The sequence below is a fragment of the Acanthopagrus latus genome, chromosome 20, assembly GCF_904848185.1.
Source record: "Acanthopagrus latus isolate v.2019 chromosome 20, fAcaLat1.1, whole genome shotgun sequence".
Classification (NCBI taxonomy): domain Eukaryota; kingdom Metazoa; phylum Chordata; class Actinopteri; order Spariformes; family Sparidae; genus Acanthopagrus; species Acanthopagrus latus.
The window spans coordinates 8,152,702-8,165,807 of NC_051058.1; the positions used below are offsets into that span (position 1 = coordinate 8,152,702).

Consider the following 13,106-nt stretch of genomic DNA (forward strand, 5'->3'; position numbering starts at 1 on the left):
CATTAGATGGCCAGCTTCAACCGCCAGACATCAAATGTTAAACATATTGAATAAATTAATGTGAGTAAGCTATGTATAAGTATCTGTCTGCTTCCACTCCCCCCCGAGTTAATAACACACTGCAGTGTCTGAGCAGTTAAGTGAATGGATCCACTGTCTGAGAAAAGAGTATATATCTGAACAATGACAGTGTGTTCTCCAGTGTTTAGGCTCGTTAACTGGGGCCGTTATGGTGTCGTGTGATGCCACACAGTGTCCCCCTCTGTAACCGGATGCATTGAAGTAGCAGTGGCTTCGATCTGGACTGGAGGGTGAGACGTGTCAGAGGATGTTTTCATCATGAGAGCTTTTGTTGTTGTTAGCGTCTGTATATGGGCGTCAACTGTGTTTGGCACCTCGGGCAGACAGCGGGTGCACCCTGTGCTCCACAGTAGCAGATGAAGCTACAGACAAGAAAACAACAATGCATCATTTTTTAAAAATAATGAATTACCTAGACAAAGATAATCTCAGCTGTCATTTGACCTTCTCTTCAATGGCCATCAATCTCTCTATGCTATAACATTTAAAGGGTAACGGGTGACACGGTGCTGGTCGTAAAAAGTCTATCATCAGAAAGAAATAAGAGAGGCTTTGTAGAAAAATGAACCTCTCTTCATTAAAGCAGGATGTGGCTCCTTATTCGAGGAATAAACCTTTTTTAGGACTTTGGTGTTCTGGTAACTTAATGAGCTTCAGTCTAGAGATGCACCAATTTACTTTTTTCCAGTTCTAAGGCAATTCTGATGCCTGAATATGAATATCTGCTGATACCAATTTATTTGTAAAATTGTATTTTAAGAAGGTACTGAACAATATATCAGTTCCTATGGCTGCATGATAATGAAAAAAGAAGACATTTTGATGTTTTAGGTTTTTCGGCTTGGTATGATGAAATACAGCAATTTCCTACAGATAACTTGAACAGCTCTATTTGGAAAGAATTGCTCATTCTAGAGATGATTAGGGTGATTGTTGAGGTAGAGGAGTGCAGGCCCTGCTTTGTTAGACAAATTGATCCAGAGTTCTTGTGGTTTGCTGTGCTTGTAGAGCCTGCATGTTTTTCTCGGCTCCCATTTACCCGTCCAAGAACCCTTAAATCGGACTATTATGTTTTATTACAGACATCTCTTGTAGATTAATCATGGAAAATGAGACCAAAGCATGTTTTGCTCTTGTATGAAGCTAGGGCATGATGTGTTTGAGTTAGTATATTTTATATTGATATATAGTGCAGCCTTTTCAGTTTAAGTATTACAGGTGGATTTGCCTATCACAGATAAATCTGTATTGGTGTACCTGTTCTCTAATATGTGCTGATAAACCTTATATTATGATGCTTAAAAATATAATTTTGGTCATTTATAATGATTAATTTCCCAGTGAGGTTTACTGTTTCAGTGCACTCATATCATTTATAATTGCAATATGTAAGAATAAACCATTAAACAACTGAAATTATCAAAAAAAAAGTTAAAAAGAAATAACAGTTTTGACACTGTGCCAAAGACAACAATGTTTTTTGATGCAGACATATATTCTGAAGTAGGCGTGCTAACCAGCCAGCCACCTCGTGAGGTAGTAGTTCAGTAGTAAACAACACCATCACAGTGCGCCAAGCTCCAAGTCCAGGCCAATGGGAGTGCGAGCTACATGGTTAGCTTAGCTAACTAGCTAATATCAGCTTCAGTTAGGAGCAGTTTGTTGGTTACTCTGGTAATACACTGCCCCCTATTTGTTCCAATTATTAATTCAACAGGTTCCAGATTCTTGTATATTGCGCCTTTAAGACCATAACGTTTGTTGCCAAACTGTGAAATATCCTGCCTTCATTACAGATCTTTGTGATTGATAACCACATTTGATAGGTCACTACAAAATGTGTGTGTATATCTTCTGATATATTGATATTGGAGTTGTATTTATTCTGTAATCGGCCAATCCCCTTGGCCTCAAAAGTCTAGTGTTTGTCAGGCTTTAGTTTCAAGACTAAAATATTGTCCATCTAAGAACATTTTCAGTAAGCCAACTGTTGCTAGCTCACACAGTCGTAGACTGTCTCGTGTTACTTTACTGTGGGTCATTACTCGTAGAATTCTGGGTGGTATTTTTGACATGTTATAAATTGCGTTATAGAATGACTCATTCAAAACAGTCAATTAGATGAACTGAAAATGAAAATGATCACAGGTAAGATAAACCAGGCAGATTTGTTAATAGGGAAACTGGCAAAGATGCACCTCACAGTCATTGCCTTCTTGCCATCTCTGTAATGTTTATTTGATGGTAACACCATCAGTAGAGTCTACAAAGAGATGTTTCTTCCTACAGCCAAAACTCAGGACCAAGAGAACCAGGGCAGCTGGAATACTCATAATTTCCCCCGTGCAATAAATTAGAACAGGAGAGAGTGTAATGGAGAAAGCAGACATTTGTGTGTATGTGCGTGTGTGAGTGTGCAGTAGTTGGTTGCTCTTTGGTATGCACAAGCACGGTTATTTGCACACTCACATACATGCCCTGTTGTTAACCGAGTGATATGTCAGCGACTGGATTAGGGCAACTTAAGCATGCTCTGCTTTGTGCCTGCATCTGCAAAAATTAGGAGTGCGAAGGCCCTCTGCGCTGCCCCCTGGGTTCCTGTGATTGTGCAAAGGCAGAACACTGTGTCCAGCGAGCAGCCGCTCCGAGGAGGAAATCTCTCCTTCTTCTTCTGCAAACAGGAAACTGCCTCCCAGAGTCATGCTAGTGGCTTTCTAGAGACGAGAAGAGAGAGCTGGGGAGATTGATGTGGGGAGAGAGGTTGAAACTGAGGCACGGGGAAAAAACAGCATGTGATGGATGTCAGGGAACTCGGCAAAGGAGTTTTAGCCCTTTTGTAGAAGCTTTTTTCAGTTGTTAGCTTTTGACTCACTGGCAAGTTTACTGCAGGTCAATGTGGTCAGATAGTAGCACACTTAAAGGAGATAACATATGAATAGGGTGTCATAGGCTATAACCACTGTCTGCATGAAGATAAACTAACAATCAAGCAGAATGAAGTCAGAATTTGGCGCTGCGCAGGTGATGCATAACAGTTTACATTTGCTCTGTTTTGCTTGTGATAAGGACGTCAGGTCCTACTGTCCGGAAATCAGCCTCAGATAAGTTTTTGTGGAAGGAATTTGGCCTGGTCCAATCAAGTGGTGTCAACAATCATCACTCTAATGGTTGGTTGCAAATATTTTAAAGTGCCAGTGCCTTCTGAAACACGGACTGTCTCTGCTTACGTCATAAGTTATAGGAAATTATTGAAGTTTTAGTAAACGTAGTAGTCAGCTTATTAACAGTGGTTTGATTTTTCATGGGAATGTGAGCTTTCTGGCAAATTGAAACCAGTCTTCTACTTGTCACTTAAATATAAAGATATACAGCAGTGAGCCTGGCATGTCACGTTAGACTGTCCTATTTGCATGCAGTTGAGTCTCAGTTATGCAAATTTGGTTCCAGCAATTGGTTTGTCAAATCGTCCACATCCATCCAACACACAGTCAGACCTCCCTCTCTCCATAGCAAATGAAAAGGATCTGACAACTTGACATCCATCAACAGATCCAGTTTGCATCTCTAGGGCTGTGTTAAGACAGGCTGGAGCTCTGCGTGAAAACACAGGCCCTGTCCACACACACGTGGCTATTTCCTAACACAAAGCTTTTTCTACGCCTTGTGGCCGTCAGTGTCAACTTTGGGAAAACGCCATCCAGGGTGAGGATATTCAGAGACGCCTATTTCAGTTTTTCATGTCTGGACGGGCAGAAACTGAGATTTTTTTGGAACAAGGACGCAGACACAAACGTTTATGTGTGTTAGCGGCATCATTAGCAAACGTAAACTCGAAGTATGTGTTGATGAAATCGGCATATTTTGAGTTTATTCGGTGACAAAATGGTTGTCGTTTGACATTATATTTAGAAAGACACAAGTGTCCATGTAGATTAGGCCCTATTCGTTTGATTTGATCCAGGCTGTTGATTTAACCATGCTGCAGTACCGTGAGACATAATCCTGTACAGGGCCGATCAAATGCGTGTTTCCTCACGATTGCGCGACAGCTAAAATAGTTGGAGCAGTGATGACTTTCTGTGAAGTCCTGGCCATTTGCATCACAAACTGTTGTGCAGTGTGTGGGTGTCTGATAAGCCTTTAAACGCATTAAACTGTTACTCAAACTGGACTTCCTGTATCGCTTTTTGTTGTCTCACGGGTAATTAACAGGCTCTGACCAGTGCAGATCTGTTTTTGGTCTAAATCCCTGCTAAGGCTCGGTGACACTGACTGATCGATAACATTATACAATCACTTTGCAGTAATTAATCAGAGCAGCATGTTGCAGAAATGTTGAGACAATGAGCCATACCTTTACCACTTAAGCTTTTAGCTAATCAGCTGATTTTAATGGTTAAACCCTGATATGTCAGCCACCACATTAATGTTATCGCTGCATCACTTGAGTTTATCTGGGTTGGTAAGGTTGTTTTGCCACACCAGAGTAGCACAGTCAGTGAATCAGCACAGGCATTAGCTGACAACCACAGGTGACCTGATCTCAAGCTCACTGCTCGCCAAAAGTGAGGTCATATATCATTCACATATCACCCAATGCACTGTATTAAGAGTATTAAGAGGCCAACAATGTGACCAGCACATTGTTTTGCGCTCTAATGTAGATTTATTGTATTTGTAAGTCCTTAAGTCACTCAAGAGGGAGTCGTTGAATAGGAAACTTTCCCCGCAGGGACCAGCAAAAAGGTCACTGTTGAATTAACCAGGATGGGTGACTCTGGGTGTGTCCCCTGTGTTTAACCAGGCCAGTGCCTCGAGGACATAGAGGTGTGTCGGGATCCCTTTTGTCGTTGCTACAAACAGACGCAAGCTATGAGGCTGGGCTGTTTGTTTACAGCCGAAGTGATTTTTGCTGTCATCCAGTTGAAAATTTTGTGAGACAGAGAGTCGTGACAGGACCGTGGCAAAAACAAGGATGTCTTCTACTGTCCTGAGATCTGACTAAAACTGTCCAAAAGTAAATGCGGACTGTTATTATGAAATATGTTTCTACAACAAAATAGTTTGATAACTAAAAGAATTACATGGCACAGATGTCATGATTTTATTTAAACATTAGTTACACGTGTATTCTCCTCCATGGTACGTTTTGTAGGTGTGGATCATCTTCTTAGTGGTATGTTGACAACTTTCCCTATCCTGGATCGATCAGACAACCATAAATTAGAGCCCTGTTAGTTATCAATGATTTGAATCGTATTTCAAGCAAAATACAACATATTTACTGATTTGGGTTTCTCAAATGTAAAGATTTTGGTCTTTTTTTGTCTTCTATGGCAACATCTTTGGCTGGACACAAGAGCTTCTTTTAATTTATGACATCATGGGTTGTTTGGGAAATTCTGAAGGAATGTTCTCACTGTGTTCTCACATTTCACCAGCTAGACAAAATTATGACTCATATTAGAACATTGGTATTTAAATATCTGCCAGGAAGGAAGCATCCTGCTCTGTCATGATGTTTGACACATCAATACACATTGGATAAATATGGCTTTTATTTATTTATTTATTTTACCTCTGTCTTGCCTGCACTTGCCCTGGTCTAATGTTAGTGTAAGAGCTCCCATAATCAGCCGCATTAGGGAAGTAGTATGGGCTGAGTCACTCAATTATTCTCCTGCTCCTTTCATCTGGGTCCAGTATCCATTACCTTATGCCTTAAGCTGCCAACTGTTGCAACCCCTTAGAGGCGGACCCTCCCTGTGTTGAGTGGCTGGTAACAGCCGCTCTATTGTGCTTATGGCTGCCGTATTCACTTACTCCCCTCTCCACTCATGATAGTAGGTCACCATGGTTACCGCTCTGATGCAGCACGGCCACGGCTGTGCAGCGAGGATCTCTTGTTGTGAAGAAGTCACATGCAGCGCGCGGTGACACACTTTTCCTCCCAACGGCTGCTGCTTCACTGAGGCACGATGGGGTCGGCTCTGTTCGCTGTAGGTCAGCTGATGCCGACAAAACAATTGTTGTTTTGTTTGTTGTTATTTGTGCTCCGTCAGGGCCGCAACTCGCCCCTTTTTTGCCTCAGTGATGCAGCGCTTTCTGGGGTTGCTTTTATAAGAACTTTGAATAAAAGTAACTTCACGTGTTCTGATGTCTCGATTACTACCAGACTAGGGCAATGTTTATGAGAGTCAAAAACACCCTCATTAGGATTTAAAATGAGTAATTTTAAGTAATTTGTATGCATTAACATAAACATCATGAATGATCAGCTTGTATGGGCCATGTATGATACATAGGCGTGTATTATTGAACAAACAAGTTTGCTTGATGAACACATTGTTATTGTAGATTTGGCCCTCGACAGAACCACATAAAGGGCTCTTCAGCATGTAGACTTCACCAGAACATGGGTTGTATATTGTGGCTTTACGATCAGGCTCTATGTGTGTGGCTCTTCCCCCCCCCCTTGGCTAGTTGGAAGGCTTGTCTGTAGATTTTTGTGGGTTATAGGTCCTCACTCTGCACGTGTGACTTCACCAGCTTGGCGACGGCTCCCTTCCAGCGAAATCTTTCCATTCATCTCCAGCCTTGCGATTTTTCTGGTTTTGGCACTTTTGATAAGTCTTCACCCTCCCGCCCCCCACCCCAAAACATCTCTGTATTTATATTTCTTTCCCTTATAACCCACCAACGGTCATCCCCTCTCTGTCAGTCTCTCTCCATTTCTCCCCGCTCCCTGCCTCTGTGTTGTAATTGAAAGCAGCTGTGACGAGGTTACCATAGTTCATAGAGAGCAGATTTTGGAGGAGGGCCCAGGCTTCGTTTGAGAGCTCCAGTTTCCCAAAATGCGTGCGAGTGTCTGCAGGGCACTTCAGTGAGAAAGCTGAAAGTGTGCACATTAGTTGGGCACAGTAGTACATGCACAGTCTCCATTCTGAACAACAGTAAAGCACCAGAAAGCTGAACAATGGAGTCACGTGAGAGGGAGGTCTGCTCATTAGCTCCATTTCCAAAGTGGTATTATGCAATTCACGTTGGATTGGTTCGTCATCACTCTTCCAACTTTACTGTGATTCCAGTTTACAGTAAGTCACGCTGTTAAGTTACATCCAAAGAATGGCTGCAGAACTTTTACATTAGCACTCAGTCTTGTGGTGGGAACTTTCTCTCTATGTGTAGACTCTAAGCATTCACCACCACTTACAACACTTCTACATCAAACTGAAAGTGACAGTGTCTAGCTGAGGTTTGTAGAGCAAACAATGTGGAAGAGGGGTAACATATGAAAACTTTGTCTAGTGGTCATGGATTCCCATAATAGTGTGCATTAGCACACTGTTCAAAGTGCATTATGTAAGAATTGGCCATCTGTTGAATTCATACTCTAAACAAACAGAGGGCAGCATACAGTATTGCTAGAGTCACGGCTAACTGCTGCTAACTACAGCTGCCTTTTGCTACCTAGCTCAGTTAGACATGCAGCCAGTGGTCAGGACTGGGAGTTCAGAGGACACTGAACCATTTGCCGTTGAACACAATATTGCCATAAAGGTACTTCATTTTGGCACAAGCTGTTCACCCTCCATTTTGCTAACAAAAACAAACATTGCATTATTGACAAAACAGTCGCCCAAGGAAGAGCCTCCTGAAGTAATTCATCCAATCAGTGTAGTCATCTAGGAGGTTACATCATTCTTTTTGTATGTTTAAGTCATGAGGACCTGCTGGTTAATGAGATTATGTCAAGTTTAGAAACAGAAGTAATTAAGATATTAAATACTGCAATCTGAAATCATAGACTATGGACGCATTCAAGATAGAGCACGATCAAAAATGGTCAAGTTCGCCCAACTCCTAACACAAACTGATGCCATTATATTGTTGAAAACTTGACTTCCTCTCAGGGTAAAAGACAGAGTTTAGATCTGCATAAAGATCACTTGTACTGGATCAGTATGGTAATTATATTAGCAGTAACCCTGATTTGAAGTATCAGAGTCCATATCAGTAGAGTGAAGGTCACATTAGTGCATCAGTTATCTGATAAATAGGCTTTTATTCCCCTTTTACCCAGGTGTGGAACATGTCAACTGTCTGCATCTACAACACAAACAACACATAGCTTTTCTTGGTGCGTGAGTCTGTCCTACAGTCATATCCAGTTACTGACCCTCTGACTGCTGTGTTGCCTTCCCCCTTGCATTAGCCACAGTAGCCCCGTGTGAAGGTGTTGATAAGCAGCCTGAGCCGAGCCTGTGTTTCCAAGCCTTCTCCCTTTAAGTGAATCTAATCTGTCTGACCTCTCCAAGTCCAACTATTAGTTTACTATTAATAGGCTCAAGCAGAGCAGGACTGTGTGGCCACCATATGCACGACACTGTGAGCCCAGCTAGCTGTGGCTTAAGGAAATCAAAACACACTGAGCACCGAGAACATGCCTCGTCATGAATCTGCTTTAGTAACAGCTGTTATCAGATACTATCCAAGCTGGTCACAGTTGATGCAGCTGTGGTGAGACATGTTTTGCCTCCAGCCTGTTCCTTGGCTGGTCGGGCCGTGGCAACCAAGCGAAGAGAGCCACCCCCCCCGAAACGTTCCAACGGATGCCCAGATCAATACCATGACGCCATTTTTGTGTTCAAGCTGAGCCTAAAAACCAGTCTTGTCAGGAGCGATGTCATTAGTCTCGCTACCAGACACTGTCACAGTCACTGCACCGTGTGATGAAGTCCAACTATTTATGCTCTACCGTTGTTTGTCAGTGCTAATCTGCCATCTCTGTTGTCTTTTCTCACCCACAGAGCGGAGAAAACAGAAGTCCTCAGTGATGACCTCCTGCAGGTAAATCATTAATCTGACTTTAGAGACTGACCAGCTCTTAACGCTGGAATTGTCTGCATCTGTTAGACAGCAGCTGTGGTCCCACGCACCAATTTTTGTCCCCTTCAGAATCAGATCAGTCAGTTTCACAAAGTATTTTCTTTCCTAGCCATATAGTCAATACAAGCAGAAATCAGTTCTACGCAAATATAACATGAAAATATAAAATGTTGAAAAATATTTTGTATATTTTTAAAAGCCAGAAGTTTGACTTGGTGTGGTCTATAGTGTGCCACTGTTTATTACACATGAATGCATTTTTTCCTTTAGCAATAATATTATGCTGTAGACCATCTTGCCATGGGATCACATCCTGCCACCAAAATGATCATAATATAGTGATCACTAAATTATGACATGAGTACTCAGTAGTCATGGGTTGAACCATGCCCATTTTCAATTATTATTTTATTATTTTGAGCTCAACTACTCAACTGTAAAGTTTCCTGACTGAATCTTGCACAGTTGAGGTCAGGAGCCTACCAAAGTACTCTAAATCGTGTCTGGGCTACAACAGGATTCTCCAGGATTCTCACTGTTTACTGTGATGACGCACACAGACCGACAAAGTGGAAAACATTGGTAGCAGACTCTGAAATAAACATAAGCAAACTCATCTTACTGATTCATATAACAGTTATTCAACCCATATTTCTTTTATGTTTCTTTTCTCAGCACCAGTTAGCTTTCTTCTTTTCCAGAGAACTCATCTGCAACATGTCTGCACTTACTTGTCTTAATAGCACAAGCTCACCAGGGCAGTACTTGATGCAAAACAAACACTAACGCAGTGAGCACTTCTCACAACACACATGCTAAATTTAGTTTAGAGCAGCTGGACCATGTGCTGACTAGACTCATATGTATGCATGTTTTCACACCAACCATACAGCAGCTGACATCACTGATTAGACCCTACTCTCTTGTTGACAATTGCCTTTAACCTTCAGTCCTCCAAACTCTCGGGACTATTGCCGACACATGTTTGAGAAGCACATCTGCAGTAAGAAGAAGGGCTGTGGATGTGTCTACCATGTATAAGTGACATACAGCCACAGTGTGTAGCTCTGTGTGGTGCGTGGGAAAGCTGCTGGTGCAGGTGGGGTCGGGACAAAATCCTGGCTGCTCAGCAAAGACATTCCTGAGATGAAGATCATCTTTGTGTTCGCATGGGAGGCGTCATAAACAAACTCAGCTGGCTTTGCGTTACTACTCGAGAACACCCAAAGTAACAATGTCTGACACCCTTTAATCTTTTCTGTTCTTATTATTAGTCACCCCACCCTCTGTTATAGCTGGTGCATAAACAAGAGCGGCACAGTCGTCTCTCTGAGGTGATACTGGCCTTCACATGGGCAAAACCGTATTTGAGTGACAGCTAGAACATCAGAGTTAGAGCCTAGAGCTGGCATGGGCTGCTGTAATGCAAGTGGACAAGTGAACAGTGGTGACTAAGCTCTTAGGATACCTTTCACCGAAGAGAGGATGTTATAGTTCTAAGTCTGACAGTTGAATTTCACTGTACCTCAGACACACACTTGTTCTGCCTTTTCTCTGGAAAACAGCTCTTGAGCCTCTGTGGGCTTTGTCTCTCACTTCATAGGAACATTGCTGTCTGATAAAAAGATAAAGGGAGGAGAGTTTGAGATCGAAGTGTCACTCCTCGCTTCAACAGAAATTCTCAGTTTATTCTTTGGTAGATAGAGAAGGCATCCTTTGATATTCTTGCAGTGTTGCTGTGTGAGCTGTGTTCTTTTCTTAGCCTCCCACTACAGACAGGAATCCTCTTCATCATTTCCCTGAACAGTTTGCCGGGGAAGTGATAGTGATCATTTTCACTGTGAAATTTTCCTTTAATCACGTACCCTTAACCCTTTCAAGGAAAATGTAACAGAAAATTGGCACACAAAGTGAACAATGGAAGCAACATCTGAGATTCACTTTGTCTGAGTTTTAAATTTGCTCAGCTCATCACGCACATTAGCTGCACCCAGTCAAATCTGTGTGGTCACCCAGTTTGGTCCCTTTATTTAATCCTATTTACATCCCAGGTGTGAGTCCTCAGAATTTGGCCTATTCTTAGCCTCTTCATCGCAAGCCCTTTTCTGAATATGTTCCTCCAGGGTGCCAAAGAGCCACCCAGCATTCTGGTTCCAGCTGTCCATTCTTTACTGCTCCCTTGCATATAATATCAGCTCACCCACAGGGGGCATACCCACTAGAAATACACCAGAAATACCAGGGTGCCTGCTTGCACACACCCTTCCTGTTCCATGTTTATTCCTTCCTTAAATCCGTATTAAAAAAATGATTATGAATGATGTTAAGAGTGCACTTAAAGATATGAGTCACATAATTGGGTCAAATATTGACGAAGGGACCAATTGATGCATGATGCCATTGTCTGTAGGCTTTAAGAGTTGTGTAAATAAATAGAAACCAATGTGTGTTCCACCTTACTGTTAGCCAACCCACTCTTTTCATGCAAGATGCAATGGTGTGTTGGACTGTCACCAGTCATGAGCAGTGTTAAAAAAGGTAGCAACCAGCTGTTTAGAACACTTCTGCCATGTCTCCCCAATATAAACAAAGACTATTTTGTCTGCCATCAGTGGCTCACTGCGTAACTCCACCATTAATGCATCATGTTATTTTTGTTCATTCTAGACTTGTCCAGACATGTTCACGCCCTTCCACTTAGGAACCAATAAACAAATACAGACAGAAATACAGACACCCTCTCTGTCTCTTTCCCCCTGTCTGTCCCACTCAGTATTGGGATTCCCTGCTCGGTGATGCGTCATGGGATTGACCGTGGGTTGACGTCAACACATTGCAGGAGGAAACACACACCCTGCCGCCTGCCTTTTACCCTAGGTTCTCCCACTCCTCCACATGTTTTATTTTTTGACTGGATGGTGGTGCGAGTCCAAGCCCAGTCTGTGACAATGAAAGGAAGAAGAATACTCCCGGTGCCATGTAACCCAAACATTTCCAATACACCCACACAGGAACATCGTCCCTCTCGGAGCACTAGGGAGGGGAATCCCCTGCTCGTTTCTGTGCCAGGTACTAACAGGCCTGCGAGTACGCAGCGTTCCCAAGCCTTTAGCCTATGGAAGCAGAGTGTTTCTCTGTGTGTATACATGCGTGAGTGTCCGTTTCGGTGAAGTTTGTATTTGAGCCAGCTGTTTTGGGAATGCCGGGGGCCACCACAGGTCAATAATGACGTAAGAGCGCGAGAACAGAGGGAGGGAAAGGAGAAGGGGGGTGTATACAGAGGCGGATATCTGCTGTGGAATTCCTGAGATCCGACTCCGTTCTGTTTTTGGAACACAATTGTTTGGTATTTGGTTGATCCTCCCTTTGCATTTGTCTCCCTCCGTTTCTGCTCATTTTGCCCTCTAGACCTCAGTGTTCCCATTTATATTTGGAGCACTGTTTGTCCTGACTCTCGAGGACATGTTTGTCCCTGTGAGAGTCTCCCACTGTCTCTCACTGGTTGTGTTTTTTTTGTTTCATGTCAGAAAACAGAAGACATACCTATTCTGTTTGGAAATACTGCATTTCTGCAGTTCTTTGCATTGCAACGCTTGATGAGTCAAACAGTAACTCGCAATCATCAGTTCTATTCATGGGGTGACACAGCCAGCCTAATGTTGACACTGACTGTCGCAGTCAGACACCTGGCTTGACAAGGACAGTGAACAGTCATCCCGCAGAGCTTCAGTTGGCCTCTGTCCTTAAGCCAGAATAGCCGTGACTCCCATCAATGCCAGTATTATATGTTGACAGGCTAAAAGCACAGAGTGGATCTGTGTAGTTAGGCGAGCAGACAGGAGAAAGCCTATGTAATCAAAAAGACCTTTTTTTAAAGAAACCCCTCGCCCTCCGTCGCAGCCCAGCGGCCGTTGCTATAGAGACACTTCCGATGAGTCATGTGTTTCACAGATAACATTCCAGTGTTGTTCCACGGGGACAAGCCGTATCCATCATGCATGACCTCTGACCTCTGACTCCCTCAAGGCAGCTACAAATTAATTATCTTCGTGGAGCTGGACCTCATCAGCCACCGACAGCACAGAAACTGTTGTGTTGGTTTATGGAGATGATGTTGTTGGTGTGGATGAGATTAA

At 42.8% G+C, this 13,106-nt stretch overlaps 1 protein-coding gene across 4 annotated transcripts in view; it reads left to right on the top strand.

Moving 5' to 3' along the window:
* arhgap17a (Rho GTPase activating protein 17a) overlaps positions 1-13,106 on the top strand; it is a 33,633-nt gene that overhangs the window by 2,604 nt on the left and 17,923 nt on the right. For all 4 annotated transcript variants that reach the window (XM_037081030.1, XM_037081029.1, XM_037081031.1 and 1 more), the window contains exon 2: positions 8,892-8,931. In XM_037081030.1, coding sequence (XP_036936925.1) covers positions 8,892-8,931 — 40 coding nt within the window. The remainder of the gene's footprint in view (positions 1-8,891; positions 8,932-13,106) is intronic.